This window comes from Astatotilapia calliptera, chromosome 5 (assembly GCF_900246225.1).
Source record: "Astatotilapia calliptera chromosome 5, fAstCal1.2, whole genome shotgun sequence".
Lineage (NCBI taxonomy): Eukaryota > Metazoa > Chordata > Actinopteri > Cichliformes > Cichlidae > Astatotilapia > Astatotilapia calliptera.
The window spans coordinates 7,843,773-7,861,936 of NC_039306.1; the positions used below are offsets into that span (position 1 = coordinate 7,843,773).

General features: G+C 36.9%; 3 protein-coding genes across 5 annotated transcripts; 1 reads left to right on the forward strand and 2 right to left on the reverse strand.

Moving 5' to 3' along the window:
* The first annotated feature begins 3,127 nt into the window (after window positions 1-3,127).
* On the forward strand, window positions 3,128-7,311 carry LOC113022023 (uncharacterized). 2 transcript variants are annotated; one of them, XM_026166986.1, is made up of 6 exons: window positions 3,128-3,474; window positions 4,026-4,622; window positions 4,748-4,858; window positions 5,106-5,167; window positions 6,138-6,398; window positions 6,660-7,311. In XM_026166986.1, the coding sequence occupies exons 2-6, from the start codon at window positions 4,034-4,036 to the stop codon at window positions 6,696-6,698; spliced, it is 1,062 nt and encodes a 353-aa protein (XP_026022771.1). In that variant the 5' UTR covers window positions 3,128-3,474; window positions 4,026-4,033; the 3' UTR covers window positions 6,699-7,311. The 2 variants fall into 2 exon arrangements, with proteins under 2 accessions (XP_026022771.1, XP_026022770.1); XM_026166985.1 differs by having other exon boundaries at window positions 3,128-4,622.
* Window positions 7,312-9,258: 1,947 nt separating this feature from the next.
* rplp2 (ribosomal protein, large P2) lies at window positions 9,259-11,188 on the reverse strand. The gene is made up of 5 exons (XM_026166987.1): window positions 11,106-11,188; window positions 9,865-9,988; window positions 9,747-9,795; window positions 9,560-9,655; window positions 9,259-9,391 (listed from the first exon to the last, which is right to left on the reverse strand). Exons 2-5 carry the CDS (start codon window positions 9,985-9,987, stop codon window positions 9,315-9,317), a joined length of 345 nt encoding a protein of 114 aa, XP_026022772.1. The 5' UTR covers window position 9,988; window positions 11,106-11,188; the 3' UTR covers window positions 9,259-9,314.
* A 1,011-nt stretch (window positions 11,189-12,199) lies between these two features.
* Window positions 12,200-16,530, reverse strand: LOC113022025 (adenosine receptor A1). Of its 2 annotated transcripts, XM_026166988.1 has the most exons (4): window positions 16,253-16,530; window positions 15,818-16,140; window positions 12,966-15,029; window positions 12,200-12,850 (listed from the first exon to the last, which is right to left on the reverse strand). In XM_026166988.1, the coding sequence occupies exons 1-3, from the start codon at window positions 16,280-16,282 to the stop codon at window positions 14,420-14,422; spliced, it is 963 nt and encodes a 320-aa protein (XP_026022773.1). In that variant the 5' UTR covers window positions 16,283-16,530; the 3' UTR covers window positions 12,200-12,850; window positions 12,966-14,419. The 2 variants fall into 2 exon arrangements, with proteins under 2 accessions (XP_026022773.1, XP_026022774.1); XM_026166989.1 differs by having other exon boundaries at window positions 12,200-12,853; window positions 15,818-16,530.
* Between the last annotated feature and the right edge of the window lie 1,634 nt (window positions 16,531-18,164).

Genomic DNA, 18,164 nt, shown 5'->3' on the forward strand with positions numbered 1-18,164 from the left:
GAGGCAGAAATGGGCAGATTAGGTCCACTTTAATTTAAATAGATGTGTTTTTAAAAACAATTTCAAGGATGAGGAAAATTAGCAATAGCAACTAAATTGTTGTTAGTTGACCGTGGCTCAGGGGGTTGGGTAGCGTATCTGTAACCGGAAGGTCGCCGGTTCGATCCCCGGGCTCTCTGTCCTGGTCGTTGTGTCCTTGGGCAAGATACTTTACCCTACCGCCTACTGGTGTTGGCCAGAGGGGCCGATGGCGCGATATGGCAGCCTTGCTTCTGTCAGTCTGCCCCAGGGCAGCTGTGGCTACAACCGTAGCTTGCCTCCATCAGTGTGTGAATGCGAGAGTGAATGAATAGTGGCATTGTAAAGCACTTTGGGTGCCTTGAAAAGCGCTATATAAATCCAATCCATTATTATTATGCCATCCTGTAGATGTGCTAGCTTTGGGCTGACAGTTAGCCTCAAGTGGCCATTTTCATGAACATGGCGGTTTATGCAAAATATACTGCTCTACTGAATAACATATATAAAAACAAATAAATTATTTGTTTCTATTTTATTCTTATTTACTAAAATCTGTAGTCTCCAACTGTTAAGATCACTGAGCTTTGCAGTAAAATTGGATGCACTGCTTAGATTTATGTCTTAAGTGAACTGGATTTCCTTCCTCTTTAACATCTACAATAAATGTGAAACTATGTTACACATTAACAGATTCCTGCTTGTATTTCCTTTCTGATTCAGCATTAAAAGTATAAGGACTTTGTTTCAGAAACCTCTTAAGTTGTTAAATGACATGATGATGAACTTACATAACTCAGTTTCATTTTCTGGTGGCTAGCTTTCAATGCATCATATACGCTATTACACCATTTAATCAAAAAGCCTCTAGGGTGTATTGTACAGCAGTATTATTGGCTAGAGACATTAATGTAATCACTGTATGCCCTAGTATCTGTTTATATGTGTTTTGTTAGCACAGCTCTGCATTACCTGGGTAATACTCATCTATCATTTTAAGACTGGAGAGTCCCTAGACAGAGGATGAGTAATTATTCAAACAGATAAAGATTTACAGCAGGTAAACGCGCTGTGGCTGCTCCGCTGCACTGCGTCAGCCCTGGAGGTCAATGACCAGATCTTGTGGGACGAAATGTGAGTCTCACATTTGTCCAGCTTAAGACCCATGAAAAATGAAAAAGGTGACCTGAAGTATCATGTGGGGCCAGACAGTAATGCATTGCCTTGAAGACCACAAGGTGCTTTGCACATCTGCAACAGCCAAGGTTTTTCATAAAGTCGGGTTAGGGATCTGATGCAGTCTGTTTGTGAAAAATTACTGGAAATGATGCAATCATAAAGGCACAGTTCTGTGGAACTGAAAATGTTACGCAAACATGTGGATACCAAAAGTGAAACTATTTTGTATACTGTGGAACAACAAATTATGTAGGCTTACCATATTTTTGAATGCAAAAATATAGTCAAATTTATCATTAAAGAAAACAAAACAAAAAACAAACCTTAATCTGTAAAGGTAACAAGTGAAAACAGCATCAAATAAATATAGTATAGTCAAGCATACTATTTGTGACTAAATTTGTGCTGCAGCATGGAATAGCATGAAATGTATGAATACAAAAATACATACTTACATATGTGTATTGAGATTAAATACTTATAAGAAAAGTAAACTACTCTATGGCTTATGGCCTGCAGGGAAATAATGTAAATGCTTGTTTGACAGTGAAAGCCTCCAGAACATGTTTTAAGAGGGACACCCAGTGGCTTCACTTTGGTACTACAAACTGTATAAATGTATCAATCATTCCACCCTGGACAAAGAACAACCTGCAAAATTGCCATGACATTCATGCACATGGTGACTCTATGTACCACAATGGTATCCATAACTTTTGTGTGAATTTGTTTCCTGTTGTTCAGATTATGTAATAACACACTGATGAACTAAAGGCTCATAAAACATGATGTAGCTTACCGGCATGAGAGGCTCCAGTTTGGGATTCTGTTAATCTTTAGCCGCCTATACAAAGAGAAAATTCAGTAAGGTTATCAGCAGCCTGCAAAATTACCATAAAGTTAAATAACAACTCTCTAAATTACTTTCAACAGAAACTGAGCTCTATAACCTAGACCACCATACCAGTAAAGCACAGGTATGTGATTGTTGTAGGACACAGAATGGACTATGCTTCAGTATAGAGAAACTCAAAAACTTGCACAAATTAAATTGATATATTATGTGGTTTGAAACCTTTTCTTCTATTATAAGATCAAATGAAGGAATCTATGGGGCAATTAATCACTGAAAGATTATTAAACTACTGTCTCCTGTTGTGTATCTGCCACTAACATGCCTTAACGTTGCACCTTCTATGGACTTCCAGTAAATCAGCCAGATAACAGACTACTGATAAGAGTCAGCTGCAGACAGAAAGACTGTTGATAAGTAAGCACATAAATAAGGGATAGGCATGTTTTACAATTAAACAAAAATAGTTTGTCTGATCACAACCACTTCCTGGAAATACTTCACCGCAATGCATAACAGTGCTCTATGCTTGGAAAACTGCAAGGGAAAAGTTGTGATTACAAAATCCTGGGAACTGTGTTATCATATGTTGTCACAAGAGCATCCAGTCAGTTTTTGGGAATAAAGGTTTTAATGAAAGTAAATTAAAGCAAATGGTGCAATCCAAGTGAAATGTTAGAGGTGCTCGGTTTTAAACTATAACAACAAAAAATAAATTCTGGAACATTTGTAATATATTCTTTAAAAAGTGAGTGGAAAGTAAACAGTACAGTTAAGATTGTTAGTTAAGTAGTTTCCTTGGAAACGAATCCCACCACAGGACTAAAGACATAATGGAAAATAAATGAGAACAATGTTATTACTCTACTACTACTACTATTGCTAATCATAATAATAATATCATTATTATAATACAAGTAGTTTCGTGATTACTTTTCCAAGACATCTGTATTAGAATACATAAAGAGACAGCCACATATTATCACAAATCAAGAAAAACACGCGCAAGAGTGGTTGAATGACCTAAATATAACCAAAAACAATCACTATGATTACGTCATTTTAAAAAACGTCGTGTTTTGTACTGCTTCCTCTAAATGCAGCCGCTGAAAGGAAGCAAAATGTCTTCCTGTAAAAATCGGCCAAAGCACCCGGTGGATATATTGTTTTACAGCAGAACCGAGGGCGAGGGTGAAACTGTAAACACGCGTTGAGTCTGACGTCTACTTTGGACACGAATGCAAGCAGGAAGACAGGTGGTGTTTTCCCAGCTTCCCGCCCACTCTGCGAAGGAGTTAGGAGGAGGGTTTTTGAGCAGGCAGCCGGACTTTGGAGCATATAACTTTTTAAAAAGAACCGTGAGTGGTGGTAGCCAGACTTGCACAGATCCTTGCAGAGATTTAAGCTATTTGCGGTGTGTGAAGGTGAGTCTACATTTTGGCCTACTGCTAATGGTACTAATGCGTTTCTTGTTGTTTTGCAGTCTTTCTTCTTCCTCCAACTTGTTAATGGTATAATCCGCCTCTACAATTTTACCGCTTGTAGTTTAAAGTAAAACATTTAACGAACACTTAATAGCAACCTGTTTTCAGAAAGTCCCAGATTCGTATTTGTTTTTCTGTTTAGCTTTCGGTTGTGCTGTTGTTCAGATAAGGGAAGTTAAATATCTCCATACGGGTTATATGGAGCTACCTACTATTATTTATTCCAATTTAACAACAGACTAAAAAAAATATTTGCCATCTTAGTTGAAATTAATGATTATTGTGCCGACTACTTTCTTGCTACATTTATTAATTTGAAGGTCTAAAATTGTTACAAATGTTTACATTTTTCTCAGTATTGTTCAGTTTTGTTTTGTTTGTTACAATTAAGAAGATGATACCATCCATTGTCAGGTCATTTGGATTGAAATCGTATCCTTCAAAAGTGTTAAGGATGTGTTGTATATGTGGTGTTGTGTTTCACCTTTCAGAGTCCAATATGGAAACAGAGAAAGAAAAACAAAGGCCTCCACACAGCCAGTTGATTTCCGTGCCTCCCAAGGATACAGTCCGTCTCCTGGAGGTATACGTAAAACGTAGCCTCAGCCTAAATGATGGCACTCATGGGCTTAAAGTGGCTGGGAGGAAAGAAAAATGGGTGACAGTGCCAAAAAGACAAAGACATCATTCCAGCGACCCCTCCCTTCACTTGGCCCCTTCACTTGAGAATGTGGATGGCAAAGAAATTGATACGTTCTCTCCGGTCGAACATGTACCAAACCAAACCGAGAAATGTCCCGAAGAACCAGAGAAACCGACAAAAAAATCAAAGAAGATCAAGAAAACCTCATTTTGGAAAAATATAATTGGCTTTTTCACCCGGAAGGACAATGAGGATAAAGACGATGAGCAGGACAGTCCACCAGACAAGTCCAAGTCCTCTGAGACAGTAACTAACTGCTTGCCCATTACACCAGTCACTTTACCAAAGAAGTCAACAAGAAAAAAGTCCCTAAGAAGAAGATTCTCAAAAAGGCAGCCATCTCTGACAAAACCAAACAAACCTGCTGACATCACTGGAGTTGAAGGTATGTCTGTGGGAGAACTGACCTTAGTTAATAATCAATGTTATTTTTTACATTTTTATAGTAAGCCAAATCACTGGAATACAAAAAAATACACATTTAAAAATAACCAAATCTTCATTTTGCAGCTGTTGTCAGTGTAACACCAACATACTCTTATTATGAGAAGGTGTCAGAGGAACTGGAAAAAATTGTCCATGAGGTCAAAGAAAAAGAAGAGGTTGCACCACTTTCAGATGGTAAGAAACTGTTTAGTTCTCTAAATTTAAGTCATGTACATGTCAGTCTGAAAATACTTCAGTATTGGCAACAAATTTGATGAAAGAAAAGTAAAACAACTCCTAAACCAAATGGAAGGTTTGTGCTAAAAATGTAACTATACCATACACTTAAACCCACATTGTTACATGTAGCAGACTGTGGTGTGAACAATGTTGTGAACTGCTCAGAGCATTAATTACACTTCATCTTTCTGTTTGGTCTCAGAGGAAGTAATTAACAGGATCATTGCTCTGATGAAGGAACAGGGTGATGCCATAGATGTCAAGGTTGGTATTAACTGTCAGTCTTGGAAAATTACAAATATTGAAATACTTTATGTGAAATAGTCGGCCTGTATATAATGCCTTGAATTTAAATTGTTTTTAATTACACAGATAAAATGTGTTTTAACAGAAAACAAAAGCTAACTAATAAATCTCAAATTATTATAAAGATAACCATTACCAACTCCAGTGAAAAAGTACAAACTCCTTCACAAATTCATGTTCAAGTTCCTGTGTTTGTCTGCAATACTTAATGGGTTTTTGTGAATTTGTCATGGGCATTTACTCCTGCATGTTTTCTGTTTTTACAATAAGAATAGTAGTAAACGAGGCCTACATGAGAACAGGAAGAGGTGTAAAGTTAAATATGCAAAGTTCTACTTAGCAGCATGTCAGCGTGTTTTGAAACTACAGTTAGTTTTTTGTTTTTTCATACAACAGGTTCACACATTAAATAAGTATGGCTGCATTTGGCAATACAAACTATTTAGAAATGTGATCAGGCATAAATACTAAAGATTTCATGACGACAGCTTCATAAGTCTGAGGATTTGCTGCTTTTCTTTGTATTATTGGATCATAAATTGTTTTTGGTATATTTCAAAAATATTTGCACATGTAAATATGGCCTTTAGAGATATTATCCACATTTGAGCTATGAGCATTTTTAATTTTCTGACATTTTATAGACCAAACAATCAGTACAAAGATAAAATAAATGGGTTGCTAATCAATAATGTAAATGATCATTAGTTGGACCCATCATGAATCAGACTAAAAGCTTTCTGTTCTCTCAGCTACAGCTAATGATTATTTAGGCTTCCTGATAAGATAGCCTTGCACTCTATTAAATTGTAATTAGCTTTTTATCCCATTTTGTATAACTGTTCAGTAGCTGTTGACTTCACGTTTATTTTAGTAAATCAAAAGCAGATTGTATTAACAGACCTCCTCTTCTCCTTATGTCTTACAGATGAAAGATAACCCCACCCTGAGCTACTTCTTTCAGCAGATGACATACTCTTCCTTCCAAAAGCTTGCTGATGCATATGTTGAGAAAGAAGGTTCATCGACCCAAAAACCTCCAACTGTCTTACCAACAGCACCTGAGCTGGTCAAACTGGCTTTCACACTCGACTTCACGGCCAGGATAGCCGGACTCTCCAAACAGAATGTAGGCCACATTACTGGTCTGGGAAACCGTTATCTACAGGACCGATTTGAATACAGACAGGTAAGGATCAGATGAAATGGAGAGGGATAAAGCAAAGAGAGTAAACATTAGAAAGAAACAGCTTTCATGTGTTGTTCTCATAATAATGAAACGATGTTATCAGTTAATTATTGATTAAAATGGGAATGCAAATGTTCCCTTGCTTCAATATTTGAATGTATATCCCTAAAAAAGATGCTAAATATAGCGTACGATATTGTTTATTTTTAAAAATGACATTGAAAAAGTTTGTTTTATTTAAACTCTTATGTTCTCTTACAGGCATGCACAGATCATCCATGGTCTGACAGTGATGACTGAGAAGCAGCCAAGCAGAAACATAGCTGCACATTAAATTTTGACAACCCCTCTTAGCACTGTAGATGTGGTTAAGGATGCATTGCACACCTGAGTTCCTTTTTACAAAGGGGCTAGCTAAGAAATGCTTTAAGCCTGCAAAGAGACACATGCTGTAATCTATGTTATGTTTTCTTAATATTGTTTTTGAGTGCGTGTTAAACTATAAATTCGCAACAGAACGACTGCTGAGAAAACTGTTTGGATGTTGTTTGAGTGCATGAGTGTTGTCTTTCACATTAAGGTTCAACTGAGATATAAGTAAACTACTAACAAACACAGCTGGTTTCACAAAACTAAAAAAACTGTGACACTTTGCTAGGTTGAGTTGTGTATATGAATTTGTAAAAATGTGAAAGATCAGTGCAATTTTTTTATGTATAAGCTAAACAACTTGGTGCAAGGTTCTTGAATATTTTGGTATTCTAAAATGTGACTGATGTTTGTTTTTCATGAATGCTGGCATTCATATTAAATACTAAAAAGATGTTTATATTTTTTTCCATTGAGAATTGATGTATATCTAAAGGCTGGCTTAATTTAAGATCAACTTGACAATAAAAACAGCAAAAATTAAGACTTGCATCTCCCTTAATTTGTTGGAAAAATAATTATTGTGAAGAGTATTAAAAAAAATTCATTATCCTTCCACCACCTGAGAAACAGAAAAATGAAGCTAATAGAACAAATCAAACATCAGCCTTAGGCTATTACATACCTGCTCAAACCTGTTTAGGAGAGGCTAGAGATCTCTGTTTATACCTGTTAGGAAGCAGGCTTCAAGAAATAAAGCCATCAGCTTCTGACATACATGGGCCACACCTCTTAACCTTTGAATTCAGGTGTTTTCAATCCCATTGCCACGGCTATATAAAATCAGGCTCCTAGCCATGTGGTAGACCTTTCCAAACTTCTGTGGAAATAAGAGCTCACCGAATTCCAGCATAGTACTGTAACGGGAGTTGCTCGTGTAGGTATAATGTGCAAGTGGCTCGCTACTTTTGTCCATACAATGTATGCAGCTGCAGGTTGACAAAAACTTAGAAACTCTGTTCTAACAGATGAATGCAAGCTGAAGCAATAAAAAGACCTTGGGTCAGCCACACCTTTGTGTTTTACAACTAACATATAACAACATATTTTAAAAGCTGTACAACCCTGACAATAAAACAGACTTGTTAAAACTACTGCAATTATAAATAAAGTATGTTTTCATCAGCTTTGCAATAAATAAAAAAAGCTTTACATTGACAATTCAAAGTGTATAAAGAATCTGTATACATTTGATAGACTTTAATATATTTGGAATAAGCAAATATTAAATGGAAATCAACAGTCAATATAATTATTATGAAGTACTATGACTGCCTCAGTATCCTACTAAAAATAATGAACACGTGTGATTTTGTGCTGTGCTCTACAAAAAAAACGAGAAAAAGACAAATGGAACTGCATGATGAACACAACACAGTTATGAGTGTTGTGTATGACATGAACCACTGAGATCTGATTTAGTGAAACTTGAAGCAAAGTAAGCCCACACATCAGCGTTAATTCTTTGAGTACCGTAGTTAGTCATTTCAAAGGCAGCATTAAGAGATTAAGTTGCTTACTTCGTTGACCTTAATTCGGGTATCTTATGTAAGGCAAAAGCAGTTTGTGGAAGATGGCAGGTAGTGGAAAAATCCAGGTCACAGCTGAGTGACTATTTATGCTGTCATGCAATTTAAAAAATCAATTGCAAAAGATATATTGTGATGTGACTAATGACTCACTTCTAATTTATGCCCTTGCAGGGTTTTGGCTTGTGACAGGGAAACCACACAGGTAATCAATGACAGGTCACTAAGGTGTCCATCCATGCCAGCTGCATTACTATTCAACTTGTTGGGCAATCAAACGTCTTTACCATGAGAAATAACTATTGAGAGCACTGAACATTATGCTAGCTGTTGTTTGAATCTACTGATTGACTTCTTCCCCCCTTCCCGTTGATCCTGTTCTCATGAGTCTTGCAGTAATTTTAAAAATTAAGAATCATTGTGTCTGTATGGCTGCATTGATAATTATACAATTTATACTATCAACACTTTATTGGTATTTTTTTCCATGTTCCAAAAGACCCGTTTTACAAATTTCTATACTGTTTTTTTTTTTCTCCTTGTGACTGAATTGTTGTTACAGGTCATTTATGTGTTTCCTAAACCTTAAGCACACCAGTTTCAATCTTGTTTTTTTATTATTTTGGTCTGGTCTGGTTCATGGACTGTCCCTCACTGCTCATACCATTATGTGGTTTCAATTATCTTACCAACAATACGACAGACAGACCACACGGAAGGTCTGGTTTGCCTAATGATGACTGGTTTCCTAGTCTTGTCTATTTTTAACATGAGACAAAAGCTTTAGCGTCAAGCCCCAGACACTTAAACTGTAATATCTTTGTGAATGATTACTTTTGCCCAGTCACAATTAGGTAAGGGTTATTTAAAATAAATATCAATTAAAGGACAGTAAGAAAAGGTGATTTTGTGTAAACCTTTTACATTTTTATTGCTTTTTAAACACAGAGAAGGCAGATTAATCAAAGAGACCAAAACCCATATCTTCGTCGGACTCTTCCGATTCTTCTTTCTTCTCTTCCTTTTTCTCTTCCACTGCAAACAACAAGATGTTGTTTAATGAAAAGATAAGTACAGAGAGTAGTTACCAGCGCTGAGATCCCACACAGCTAAACTTTTACAGCGTTAGTACAAATTTATCATCCAAACTTGCAGAAGCTTTAATTTTCTTCTTTAATGACAGATATATAAATATATACGTACCAGCAGCAGGCGCAGCCCCAGCACCTCCACCAGCGGCAGCTGCAGCAGGTGCCGCCACGGCACCGCCTGCTGGTACGGAGGCTAACTTAGAGAGGCCTGTGGAAGAAAAAAGTGATACACAACTGTTAGCCAGCTCCAGTGTATATCATCTTGACCTCTGCAGTTATTTTCAAAGAAGGGCCTTTACCTGAGTTCACAACTTCATTGATGTCTTTACCATTGAGCTCACTAATGACCTGCAGAGAAGAGACAACTCAGCCACGGCACGTTTTCAGAGGAAAAGGCTCAATGTTTTAGCAACAAACCTTATTTAAGCGTTCATCATCGGCCTCAATTCCCACGCTGTCCAAGATGGACTTGATGTCCTTGGCAGAAGGATTGGCGTTTCCACCGAGAACAGCCAGGAGGTAAGCGGCCACGTAACGCATTCTGTAGTGATAACGAAACAGAAGTGAAGAATCTGTGTGCCAAGTTACGAATGTAAATTGGAAAATTTCATTTCGAAAAGCATCTCAATATTCCGGTTTGTGTTACAGTTAATCTTGATTGCCTGATGATTTTTTACATTAAGTAATTAAAAGGGAGAAATCATGAGATTAGAGAACTTGAGTATAATGAGCATTGATGCTGCTAATTATATTACTAGAAGATAAACAGGTAACAATTTCAGAAAGTGTAAGTTTAGCTGTATTTCTTTTCTCTCAAAATAGGCCTGTAGTGGGTGACCACGCATGCAAACATGAATAGTCCATATATAGTTAAAGCAAGTCTTTTCTACATGTCTCAACAGAAATGTCGTTTTTTTGCTGCCCGTATGATCGGCAAACGTGTATTTTGTGCAGTACTAGCTGGTTAAAAATATGATAAATCATAGTCTTGGCAATATTCCTTTGAGTGGAAGGCCAAAATACGTTAGATTAGCACCTTTCTTTTTTAAAGCAGGAAAAGGTGATTTCTAAATTGTATTTTTATCGAGTAGTCTGACACTCAGAAATACTCCAGGTTTGCCACTAGGGGGCCTGCACGCACCCTCGGTGAATTTATTTAAGGACAACGATGAGTACTTTCATAAAGCAAAAAACTGAAGTGTATAACTACTAGTAGTTCTATAAGAATATTTTGATTCTTTAGTGTTTTTAAGATTATACTTTGAGTCTTTAAATATGTTCGGAGAACCCAGGTTTAGCAGTTCAGCTGTAGTGTAGCTGATGTTTTACAAATAAAAATACTAAACATTACACACGGACAAAAATCACCATACTAAATATGCAGGTCGCTGTTCGACTTTGTATTCAGTGCCAAGAACACATGGTGTAACAGCCTCTATGCTGGTGTGAACCATGTAAGCTGGATACATCAGTTGGGACCGACAGAGGCAGCATGGCGCCCAGTGTTTGTCTGTAGCAGTCCTCCATTATTGACAGTAATTTAGGCAACAACGACACATTTGTAGCCGAATAAAATCAACCATCAAACACGGGTCACCTTAAAAAATCATAAGGAGATACAAACTAACATCTATAATGTGACGGATAGTTGGACTTACTTTTAAGTCTAAATAGACACGAAACGTCGGTCACGCTAGAAAATCCGGAAGAGGAAGAGAGGCGGTACCGGAGGTTGTATGAGATAGAGTGCGTCGATTTCATTGGTCTGCTTGATGACAGATGTATACGTCAGAATCATTGTTGGACTTGGATTGTGGGTAATGTGGTACAGAATGAAGTCGAGCGTCTCACTGACCAAATAAATCGGTAACAATTATTATAATTTCAATATTAAATACACGCTGGTCTAAACTGCAGTTTCGGATCTAAAGACCACTGTACATTTATTCTGGAAGTGCCCAACTGAGAATAATTTCTTTTTATTGTTGAAAATATTGGTGAAATTATTTTCCATTGTGCAAACAACTTAGGTGGCTTATCTCCAGGAAAACAGCACACAGAAAATCGTTTTTGTGCACTGGGTCGTTGCTATTATAACTTTACTCTTATAATTTGCCAAATTTTACACCTATAAATGTAACTTTACAAGTAAGAAACCATGTTATTATTGATTTTTGGTGAAGAAGTCGAACAATTAAGTTACATTTGTATTCGCTCCATTATAAGTTTATATATATATATATATATATATATATATATATATATATATATATATATATATATATATATATATATATATATATACACATATATATATAAAACATGATTTAGTGGAAAATTTTTGTAGCAGAATGACACCTTTCATAAAAATACACTAAAAACATTCTATTGTTGTTATTATTATTCACTTTCCATGTACAGATTGGATAGTAAATTAACTGGCTTGTAACAATTAAGTCATATATCTACATTTAATATTTATAAGTAAATATAAATCAATTCTAAATATATATAAATAAAAATGTAACATGATATCTAATAAAATGCATCTAAATGTTAAGGAGTAAAGGAAATTGAGAATTAAACAGGAATTGGCACTTAAAAAATTAGTCCTTTAAATCAGCTTTACAGCACTCTTCAAAGCATTTGCACTGCATGTTTCAATGTTCCAACTTTAAAATATATTAACATATTAATTAGCCCGTAACAGAAACTAACATAGTTATAGCAGTTGTCATTCATAAATCATAGCTGAAATTAATAATTTTTTTAATTACATAGTTGGTTTGGGGGAAAAACCACATGGTACAAATCATTGAACTGCATGACAGTGAGACAGCTCATTCAATATGTTTACTTCCATCAAAAATGATCAGAAATAGTGCTCAGGTACTGGTAATATTACAAAAATTCCTTACTAAGATGCAGACAAATTCTCTAGTGATCTTTTGTGTTTTAAACATTGCAGAAAATACACACAAAAAAAGACAAAATCAAGTAATCCTTTCATTGCAGCCTATAGTTCAGCCACCTGCTCCTGTCTGTCCTGCGTGAAGAGCCAATCGAACAAAAAGACCACCAAATCTGAAACAAACTCCACAATCGCATTCACGTTTGTCAAGTACCAGATTTTATAGCCACATTCTCCAATAAAAATGACCAAAAAAGTGACCAAAAGCCCAAGGAAGATGCGGTCCATGTAATAGTTTGCTTTATCTCTGAAGGTCCACTGCTCCCACGGTTTTGCAAACTGAGCTTCACGGTATTTGCTTAAGTGTAGCAAGGCATTATGTTCGTCCATCTCTTCTTCTGGAGCCTCTAGATCTTGTTCTTCCCCTTGTTCCTCTCCTTCTCTATGAGTGTCAGCCATCTTATAGTTGGTTGGGCATGCAAAATTCTGTTGCTGCTTGAAAATGTTAAAAAAGCAAACGTAAGAAATGATTTTGCAAACTGATGTAGTGATAGTGTTTTGTAGAAGCCTTAAATGTTTCTCCAAATATACATATAAATAGTCTTACCTTGCGAAGATTTCAGTTTCTGTGTGATGAAGTCACGATAGACACTTCCTACTTACACCATGCTTTTACCTCTCTACTGTAGATATTGTTAGGCCAGTGCTCACAGGGCTGTGTGGTGCAAAGGCAGTAAATGCCAGGTTGGTTATGCGGCACCTGCTTCTCTAAGATGAGTGCTGGGGATTAGACCACACTCAGCAGTTTCAAATCCCTCAGCGAGGATGAAGGTTAGAGATGGTAATATATAGTACATATTGACATGTTGAGCGATAATTAAATACCTTTTTGAACCCCATTGTTTTAACACAAAGCCTGGTGTTCTGAGCATATCAAATGGAAAATCATTTAATATTCTAAAAGGATTATACCGCTTTTATGTATTAAGTACTGAGTGGATGTAGTCCTGAGGTCAAACTGATGACGATGCAGAACCGATGCGGCTTTAGCAGAAGCTTTAGCCTTGGAGTTGGAATAAATCACTTGAGCATAATGCTCTGTTGTTAATTTCTTTAAATGCGCCAGAGCCTTTTCACCATTCTGCCACAGCTTGTGAAATATGGCCTCAACTATGTGAATTCGCTGAGGAAGTCCCTGCATCCTATGATAAAGACTTATGGCTGAAAGGCTTTGATATTGGCAGAGTTTTTGTCTCATTTGGTGTAGTGCCTGAATTGATTAATTTGCATTCAAGGCAGAGCCTTTTCATCTCAGCATATATTGAACTGTTTATGTGAAACCCAGAGAACAAACTGCACTCTGTATTGATATTATGCCAGTAAATCTCTTCACTCTTCTGACTGTGTTCATGTGACTCATCAAGCATCTAGTATGTGGTTTTCCAAATTCAATCTTTGCAATGAATCTAATCTCATTTATAAGTCAGTCGACCACTTTGGCACATATTGCAATATTTCGCCCACTATGGAATGCCACTGGCTTTCACACAAACATGGATAATGTCCTTGAAATATAATAACTTTGGCGATGTCTAAGACATACCTGCAACATCTCACTGAGTAGAATGTATTTTGTTAAAATGGGAAATACATCTCTTGTTTCCACTTTGAAGCATTCTGAACATGAAATATTGAATGCATCATTTATGATGTTTATCTACAGCACATTACAATGATTAAAAAATTCAATATGAATCAGTAAGGAAAGAACTTAATAACAAAAACAAAACAAATCAAATGCCAGACTGATGAAGATATAATTTTCTTTCAGTTTTTCTCACTGCAACCTTGGTTTATTCTAATGAAACTCACAGAAATGTAAATGGTTAAGATATGGGTGTTTCCCAAGACTCAGTGAAGTGCTGTGTTATTCCAGCTAATGGGTTTATTTTCCTTATCAGTTCCATATATCATGTAATCCCATTAGTATTGTTGATACACCATCACTGGAAACCAAGAACAGAAATATCGCAGTCCTTTTTTTACACTTAAATTCACTCTCTAATTTAGGACTACTGTGCTTGTAGGGTATGCGGTCGCTTCTAAGGGTTTACATAACATGCAGCGGCGTATGATTTGGATGAGTGTGGCACGGAAATGCTTCATCTTGAATGCATAAACCAGCGGGTTAAGAGCCGAGTTTACATGGGACATGAAAATCCCTACCTTTGAGGCTATCGGATTGATACAATTTGGGCAAAATAAAGTCACGCAGTTCATGATATGTATTGGGAGCCAGCACAAAGCAAACAGAAACACCACCAAGGCCAACGATTTGGCTAGTTTCAGCTCCTTCCGGAAGTACTTGTCTCCATCACAGGTGGCCTCAGCACGGCGGTTAAGTTGCTTCCGTATGACCCTAAAGATCTCCACATACAGAGTGATCATTATCAGCAGTGGTGGTGCCACACAGACAAAGAAATTAAAGTACACCATATAGTCCATCCTTATAACAGCGGTGAACTGGCAGCATATTTCACTGGCGTTGCTGCGGTTTGCGGTATCCCGGTTATTCCAGCCAATCATCGGAACCAATCCAGTGAGGAAGGAAAGAATCCAAGAGAGACAAATTGCCACGAACGCTCGCCCATTAGTCACTATGATGCTGTACCTGCGCAGTATGATGAAAAAGAAAAGACAGGTTTCCGATTCACCTAAATGCGCATATGAGTACTATAGTTATAGTGTTTCATTGGTCCAATGTCAGCCTTTGAGATTTTTCAAAGTTCTCACAACTGACACTTGACATCAGGATCCAACTGATATATAAAAATGTTGTGTGGTAGACCGCCAGCTTTCATAAAAATGCTACCTCTGTCAGTTGTTTACATAGACAGGAACATTTTAATTTGCTTAAAAGGTTTTTATTTGCATTAAACCTTGCAAAGATATATGGTGCTGTATATCAGTCATGAAGATGGAGAACCCAATTCACTCGATTGAGCACATATTAGGCTCTCTGACTCTAAAGACAATTAAAAAGAGATTAACACCATATGTTCTGCTAGTTCAAGTTCAAAAGACACATGCTATATAATGTGATATCAATTAAAATGTTTGTGAAATAAATTTATGCTTATAAGTAGGATGAATATTGTACAGAACCTAGATCAGTGGATGACTAATTTGCATGATTAATTTTGGACAGGAAAGCTGCAATGGACTGGATCAGGCAGTCTTTATCGGTCAAGGAGGATGCTGACATCAGTTTCCTATGGTGTTCTGCTATGAATATTGAGTTCTTCTTAATGTAAACAGATCATGATTTACTACATTGATACTGTAATTCTCAACTTTCACTACTTTATTCCAATTAATTTATTTTTACCTTTTCAGATAAAACAAATAACAATAAAAAAAACAAACACACAAACAACTGCTTTTAAATCAGTTCCTCACCTGGTAGGAATTTTGACTCGCAGATATCTGTCGATGGCTATTGCCAGTAGGGAAAAGATGGAGCTCTGGGTGATCATCAGAATCAGGCAAGACAGGAAGAGGCATGTGTAGAACTGAGTGTAATATCCCACACTGATAACGATAGCTAGAGGGATGACCAAAAGTCCCACAGCGATGTCAGCCATGGCCAGAGACACAATGAAGCAGAAGGTTGCGTTGCGGAGAGCCCGGTTTTCATACACCACCAGCACCACCAGTACATTCCCCACCACAGAGGCCAGAGCAATAGTGGTCTCAATGGAGATGTACACCATATCCATGTGCTCGTGAGGTTGGACAGGACAGGAAGTCATTATTACACTTCACAGATCCCACTTATCTTAAAGAAATACATTTAGTTCAAACTTTCCATTTATCATTATTTATGTTCCTTACCTGACTGGAGGAATTTCCTATTTGTGCCATTTTCACAGTGAGTGGAGCTTATGTTCATGGTGGCATGGTGAAGAACTGAACCTCAGAATGTCATTCAAGCTCTGGACAGGACTGGATACCCTGCATCACCACTCTTCTACGTCCTCTACTCTCTCGCTCTCACCAACTCACTCTCTCACAAGTCATAAAATCAAGGGGAGGGACTTTGATTCCTGCAGCATCCTGCAGCAAGAGTTTCACTTGCATTAAGTGTGTATCTGTGTGACTGTGTGTGTGTGTGTGTGTGTGTGTGTGTGTGTGTGTGTGTGTGTGTGTGTGTGTGTGTGTGTGTGTGTGTGTGTGTGTGTGTGTGTGTGTGTGTGTGTTTGCGGTTTTTGAGAGGAACTGCGGTCTGTAATAACTGGCAGGAAATACTGTCAAAAGGGCTTAATAATAGCGAGCTTTAACCTCAAGATGGCTCTGCATTAGAACTCATTTTATCTTACCTTGTATGGTGCTAATATCCTGCTTTTTCCAGTTGAGGCTCCTGTCAAAAATTAAGGGTCTTATGTCGAAACTCACCTTAAAACATTAAGGCATGCTTTCAAAATGTCTAATCTCTATTACTGCAGTGCAATTTTTATCTGAATTAGCCAGCCTTGTATTGCTCTCCTAGAGCTCGTGCAAAAGAAAACTGCCACTCAAAGTATTGGTGCAAGCGAGAGCACATCACTCCAATTTTAGCTTTCCTTCACTGGCATCCGGTTTGTTTACAAATCCATTTTAAAATCCATTTAGTTGTTTAAAGTCTCTTAACAGTTGTGCTCCATTTTATCTGTCTGAACTGCTGTACCCATATATCACTCTCACTCTGTCACTCTCTTTTTGGGGGTTTTTTTTGTTTAAAAAAAACAGTTTTACTCCCTGACCTTTGACCCAGTGAGAGATATTAACAGTTATTCTGAGATACTTTTTATGTACTATTTTATTGTTTAACTTCTACAGCTCTTTTGTTTTTCTGCATCTCTTACCCTTTCTGCTTTTTGGTCAGCCCTCTTGTTGTTTTCTAAAAGTGCTTTATAAATGAAGTGGTACAATATGGTATTATAAAATGATTTACATATATCAGCCTACAACCAAAGTTGAAGTGCTTTCTAGAATGTAATAAAAATCCTCTAAGAAAATACTACTGCAGCAATGCCTGAAATGTCTTGCCTGTAGTTCTGGCTTTTCATGTGTTGGCACACTGGCATAAAGCCTACCTGGCATGCCTTTGACCCACTTTGGATCAGGGTGTGGAGTGCTACATTACCAGCTTATTTTAGCCAGCTTAGCAAATGGCATTCATAGACTGTATAGGTGGAAATTATTGCTAGCATACAAATACATACGAATGATCTGATATCCCTGTGTTTGTATTGTTCCTACATCATCATTGGTCCAGGATCAACATTGCAACTGACCAATGGCATGGTCTGAGCATTCAGTTAGCATTAGTCACAATGTTTGCTAATGCAGAAATTATTACTAGCCAACATTAGTAACCAAAATTTGGCTAACAGGAAAACTAAGTTAATAGTATATTTATTATACTGCATAAATTAATAAAGAAAACCCCTGAAATGCTTATCATTTGTTTCCAAAGAGAGATTTATATAAACAAAGACAATTTGACAGGTCAAGTTCTCTTGTATTGCTCGTTTCACTTACAGATATAATTCCAATCAGTCACTGCAAATACCTCTTAAGTTTAGAGCAGCTTAAATGTAAGAATGCACATTTATGTGGAAATAAACTAATAAACATTTGACTGTTTGAAGTTTAAAACACAAACTGTTTCCCAGGTCTTTCTTTTGAACTGCTTTTCTATAACATGAATTACCCACAGGTAGTAGAAAAAACTTCATTTACTTATAAAGCTTAATTTAATTGT

Bases quoted from the DNA above. Each gene is read 5' to 3' on its own strand.
- rplp2 (XM_026166987.1), bottom strand. From the start codon at position 9,987: ATGCGTTACGTGGCCGCTTACCTCCTGGCTGTTCTCGGTGGAAACGCC. The intron at 9,796-9,864 runs GTTTGTTGCTAA...TCTTCTCTGCAG, and splicing joins ATGATGAACGCTTAAATAAG to GTCATTAGTGAGCTCAATGG. The intron at 9,392-9,559 runs GTACGTATATAT...TGTTGTTTGCAG, and splicing joins TGGGGCTGCGCCTGCTGCTG to TGGAAGAGAAAAAGGAAGAG.
- LOC113022023 (XM_026166985.1), top strand. From the start codon at position 3,872: ATGTTTACATTTTTCTCAGTATTGTTCAGTTTTGTTTTGTTTGTTACA. The intron at 5,168-6,137 runs GTTGGTATTAAC...TATGTCTTACAG, and splicing joins GTGATGCCATAGATGTCAAG to ATGAAAGATAACCCCACCCT. The intron at 6,399-6,659 runs GTAAGGATCAGA...GTTCTCTTACAG, and splicing joins ACCGATTTGAATACAGACAG to GCATGCACAGATCATCCATG.
- LOC113022025 (XM_026166988.1), bottom strand. From the start codon at position 16,282: ATGGCACAAATAGGAAATTCCTCCAGTCAG. The intron at 16,141-16,252 runs GTAAGGAACATA...CAACCTCACGAG, and splicing joins TAGGAAATTCCTCCAGTCAG to CACATGGATATGGTGTACAT. The intron at 15,030-15,817 runs GTGAGGAACTGA...CATACTGCGCAG, and splicing joins CGAGTCAAAATTCCTACCAG to GTACAGCATCATAGTGACTA.